This window comes from Arachis duranensis, chromosome 6 (assembly GCF_000817695.3).
Source record: "Arachis duranensis cultivar V14167 chromosome 6, aradu.V14167.gnm2.J7QH, whole genome shotgun sequence".
NCBI lineage: Eukaryota > Viridiplantae > Streptophyta > Magnoliopsida > Fabales > Fabaceae > Arachis > Arachis duranensis.
In genome coordinates this window covers 1,791,975-1,797,779 of record NC_029777.3, presented here as the reverse complement: position 1 = coordinate 1,797,779, position 5,805 = coordinate 1,791,975, and the positions used below count along the sequence as shown (strand labels likewise).

At 31.7% G+C, this 5,805-nt stretch overlaps 1 protein-coding gene across 1 annotated transcript; it reads right to left on the bottom strand.

Annotated features, from left to right (window-relative positions):
• Position 1: 1 nt before the first annotated feature.
• Positions 2 to 541, bottom strand: LOC107491770 (uncharacterized; the record flags this gene model as incomplete). The annotated part of the gene is made up of 1 exon (XM_016112691.3): positions 2 to 541. A coding segment is annotated over exon 1 (534 nt), but the record flags the coding sequence as incomplete, so codon positions are not given.
• Positions 542 to 5,805: the final 5,264 nt, after the last annotated feature.

Here is a 5,805-nt window from a genome sequence, read left to right as displayed (position 1 = left end):
AAGTGATCCCGTTACCGCACTTTGCCACTGTCCTCAAGCTCTCAATGAGCGCCTCCGTCAGCGAGTCCTGTGACAGAATCTCCGACAGCTGCTCCGGGCTTATCACCAAGTTCACCTTCCACACTCCGGAGCTATAATTATTATTATGCCTTGGAGAGGATCCCTCTTCTGCTTGCGACCACATGGTAGCGTTGCAAGTGAAAATCCGGTAAGGTGTTGAGGTGGAGTTAGAGAGTTGTCTGGTTATCATGCTGGCTCTTGAAGTTGAATAATAATAATAAGGGTTGAGAGGGAGGAGGTAGTAGAGTTGGCCGGCATGAAGCTCTTGTTTGCGGAGAAGGGGCTCCGATGAGAAGGGGCTTGCGAATATGGCGTGACCGGGGAACCCGTTGGTAATGGAATGAACGGTTATTGGGGTGCAGAGCTCCATGATGCCTCCATTGGAGGTCACCACCTTCACCATCTGCTTGTTATCCATTAAGACTCCGCCATGACTAGTGGCGGTGATGATCCCTTTTAAGGCGCAGTTACCCATATTATATTCTCTTCTATTATAGAACTAGTTCAATTCGATATGCACCTTGTATATATAGGAGGTTTTGTTTCTTATGTATGTATATAATAATTAATAAGTGCTGCCTGCAGACTGACACAAAAAGCAAACAAAGCATTATTAGATCCCTTTTTTCATATTCTTTGCTTGGAATCTTTGGGGTAATGTAGGAAAGAAAGTAATATCAAGGGAAAAATTACCAAAAGTATCCATGAATTTTATGAATATTGACAAAAGTATCTATAAATTAAGAAAATTAATAATGTACTCATAAAAGATGGATTTTGTACGGCAAAAGTATCCAAATTCTAATATTTTTTTTGTTGATTTTTTAATAAAATTCCCAAACTACCCCCACTCTTAAGCTCAACTCACTTTTTCAACCTTCCATAATTCAATTTTTACCTTTAAAACCTTTGTCATGGAGTCTAAAACTATTCTTATAATAGACCAGGCCAAAATCAATGGTGGTAGTGGTGATAGAGAACTTCGACCGATTCCTAATAGATAAATTTAATATGGTGAGCTCTTTTCCATTTGTTTTGCCAATCCCTTCACACAAAGAAAGCCCTCAAATTAAGAAAAAAAAAGGAAAAAACAACTGAAACGATTAAAAACTGTTCCTTTATGATTCTTTCTCTAATTTTTCATCGGTATTGATTGATTCTTTTGTTAATCTCGGCGCTGCAATCCTCTGTTGCGTTATTATCTAAAATTTCCATCGTAAAAGGTTCATTTCGTCTGTTGTAGGAGTAATTTTGGACTCCATGGCAAGTTTTAAAGGTGCATGTTGAGTTATGGAAGATTAAAAAAGTGAGTTGAGGTTGAGGGTGGGGATAGTTTGAAAATTTTATTAAAAAAATCAACAAAAAATTACGGTTTGGATACTTTTGTCATACGAAATTCATCTTCCATGGGTATATCGTTAATTTCCTTAGTTTATGGGTACTTTTATCAACGTTCGTAAACTTCATGGATACTTTTGGTAGTTTTTCCTAATAATAAGTATTTAATCGGCGGCCAGCACAGGTTAATTCGTGAATTATTTTAGGATTTTGATAAGGAGATAATAATTTTTGTGAATAATGTTCATAATAGATTTTTAAAAGATTAAAATAATATATTATTCAATTTAAAAACAGATCAAAAGATTAAATTTTAAAGAATAATTAGTATTTTGTTGTGATAAGAACAAAAGTGGATGTTCATTGAACCATTCAATTTTTTTCATGATAAAATAATTATGTTACCAAGAGAATCTTATTAAATGAAGGTTGAAAAACAAACACTTTATATATGTATAAATAGGACATGATCTGAAGTCATATACATATAAAAAATAAAAAACATTTTTCATTCTCTCTCTCTTATAGTATTCTCTTTCTTATATTCTTTACTATAACATTAGTAAATATATTAATTATATTGTGATAGTAATTATAATAAATATTATTACTAGAACTATTTAATTATGTTTAGAACTATTTAATTATTTTTCATACTTTATATTTGTTACCTCTACATTATTTATTTATTTAGTTATTTTACAACATTCTTGTTATTAAGAATGATAGTCAATGAAACCATATTCATAAAAAAGAGAACACCACTCGTGAGTAGCGATATATTTTTATGAGAATTTTATAAAGAAAAGGTTTTTGCATGAGAAATATTAGATGATTATTAAAATTTATTATTTTTTAGCTATTATTTTGTTATTAACTCAATTTTTTTAGTAAGTTTTTTTAGTCTAAAAATTTAACAATATATTTTTTATATTTTAAATATTGATAACTAACTGATAAATAATAAATTCTTATCATTTTCTAATATTTTTCTTTTTGTGTAGTATAAAGAAAAATATATCTATGATAAAAAATAATATTTAAATTGATCTTTAAACTTATATTAGCATTTTAATTTTGACTTAAAAATTTTAATTTACTCAATTTCATTTTTTAACTTGTCATTCGTGAGTCAATGAGTTTTTGACTTTGTTTTTATCATAGAACTATTAATGACTGTACTGAAATAAATTGACGACTATTACATTAAGCTTTCTAAAGACTATTTGATGTGATAACTAATATTTTAGGAAAAATCTAGGGCCAATAATTTTATCAAATTCTGGGCAGCATGTAACTAGTAAAAAAAAAGTGAATTATTGGATAAAATCTCACACTAATTTCACACCATTAAAAGTCTTATTGATGACTATTTGATGGTTATAAATCCCAAAAATTACTGCGCTAACATTCCTCAATATTTTTTATTTTAATTATTTGTTCCTTAAGAAATTTTTAAAATTTTTAAGTAAAATTACTATTTGGATTTTAAACTTTTCATAAGAAAAAAATTAAAATAAAAAAATTTCAATTGTTATATTAAATAATTATTAAGAAGTTCAGTGTGACCGCCACCAATTTATTTCAGCATTCTATTAGGTTCTGTGATGAATCAAAGACTAACTTGAGTTATAAATACTAAATTGAAAAATTAAATTTAGTAAATTAAAATTTCAATACAAATTAAAGAATAAATATAATTTTAAAAATTAATTTAAATATTAACTCATAAAAAGTAATAAAAATAAAATGATACATTCTTTTAAATAGATAAATATCTAACTATATATCAACACAATACTTATTTCTTCGCCATTTATCTATTCAGCATATAGCATGCTCTAATCTTTTTTTACATAAAGCAAGCTGCCATGTGTATGTGTACTCCAGCAATAACTAGCTCTCTCTCTATATATACCTATATACATGTGAAATAATAAGTAGCTATTATGAAGGATTCATGATGGCCAATATAACTATCAACGGCATAATAATGTTAATCGAGAATTCTTGCATGCAGGATTTGCAATTAAAAGCCAAAGTGCAAAACCTCACGGGTTAATTTGCGTTTAATCATCATTTTTTAAACTTTACATGTCATGTGAGGGATCCGCTTGTCTGGATCTTTGACAGATATATAATCTTTCTTTCCTTAATAATTTTTTTCTCTCGCTTATGGTTGCTTGCTCATAATTAACTCAAAAGTTACCCTTAAGTTTTGTGGATTTTTTTCCGTGTACTAATAATTTCTATGGTAAATTAGAAGTCAAGGTTCTATGGCGTTGTCACAGTTTAGGTGCAACTTACGTTGGGTGAATTTTTTTTTTTTTTTTCACAAAGAGGGTTACAACTTACAATAAGTTTCATATTTTTTTTAGTATCTAAATAAAAGAGAAGATCAAAATAAATACTTATCTTAGATTAGAATTGATGATTGGTTAGAGAACATCACTAGATTATGATAAAATCAATTTTACAAATAGGTTACTTCTTGTTCTATATCTAGCCTTATAATTTGTCGCTTTATTTGTTTTCTTAGCTATTTAATCGATTTAAACATACTAAAATCTTGATAAAAGCTCTTGAATTTTGTGAACTAAATCAACAACTTAAGATGTGTACTCACCACTAGAGTTATGTAAAAGGTGTAAAACATCCAAACAATTCGTTTCACATACAATGTCTCTCAAACCACAGTTCTAGACTAAGACAAGTCCCTCCAGACTGCAAAAAACTTACATCTGGTGACAGACCAGAGAGGAGAACTACTAGAACAGTTTGAGATCCAACTCTATTAGAGTCTTTAATAATACAACCAAAACCAGCCAAACTCAAATTAGGAAATAAAATTGCATCACAATTAACTTTAAAGTTATTACCTACTGGGAGTTTCTAATACTAGTGATTCTTGAAGATGTTGAAGGAAGAACACCGGTGCATATAAAGTCTTAGGTCTATAACAGTGCTTCTAATAAGGGCAACCACCTTGTGATCCATCCAAAGATTTCTAACATTGAGAACATCATTACACATATATCTCCATAATCACCAGACTCCGACCTCAAAAAGAACCTCATTACCAAGTACGCCCTTTCTAAACCAAGCCTCAATGGAGGTGCCTTCAAATAAGCCAATAAAGCAAGGGTCTAACATTTGCCAAAGACTCTAAAATTTAACACAATCCTGCAGATAATATTCAATTGTCTTCTGAATCGCATTGCATCTCTGGCACAAATCCGAACAAGTTAGATGCCGCCTAAATCGGAAAGCCTCTGTCGGGAGAGCGTTATAAAGCTCAAGCCACATAGTGAATTTGATCTTTTTCGAAAGATTTAAATGCCAAAGCCAACTCTAATCATTATTTTCTTTCCAATTCACTTTATGCTTCAACAACTAACTGTAACCTTCTCTTGCACTGTACCCTTTTGCCCTTGCAGGCCATTAACTCCACCCCGGATCTAGGTCCACCGAATTTGGATAAGGAAGGCCGCAAATGAATTGTTTAACTGCAAGAGAAATTCTCGTAGCAAGCGTATCTACCACCCAAGATCCATCACACCACAAATCAGTCACTACGAATTCCAACTCAGATATGTGAATATAAGGAACAAGATCACAAAGTCTTTCAAATGGGGTCCATCCATCATACCACACGAATTGTTGCACATACATCCCCTACATTCTACCTAAACCCATCTTCAAGAGCTTCATATGTTTTAAGAATGTTCTTCCAAGTGACTGATGCATTCTGTCCATGACTACCACCAAAATCATTTGTATTTTTGCATCACAATCTGCACTCATAGATTGTTCATATTGTTAAAGCAATCCCAAACCAACTTGTCAAGAAGCACCAGATTAGCACAGTATGTATCTCTTACACACAAACTACCCGCCTTTTTGGGAGTAATAGTTACTTCCTACTTAACCAATGGTAATCCTCTCCCATTATTATGGCCTCTCCATAAGAACTATCGCATCAGTGAATCATTCTTTTTACATGCACACTTTGGAAGGAGAGTAACTTGTATGTTGTAGACCAGAATAGAAGACATTACCAACTTAACCAAATAAAGTCTTCCTGCCTTATTCCGCAGACACCCCTTCCAATTAGCAAGGTTGTTCTGAATTTTCTCAATGACTTCTTGAGTTATCCTTATGGAAGACCTTTCATGCCAAATATTAACCCCTAGTTACCTTCCCAAGTACTAACAAAAATGAATACTAGAGACTCCTGAGAGCATCTCCTTCCTTCTCACAGAAATATTCTTTGAATAGTGAGCCCTAGACTTAATAAGATTCACTTGCAGGCCTAATGCTTTAGAGAATAAGTCCATGCACTTTATAACTTCCTCTACCTGAGATTTTGTAGCTTTACAAAAAAGTAGTAGATCATCAGCAAACATC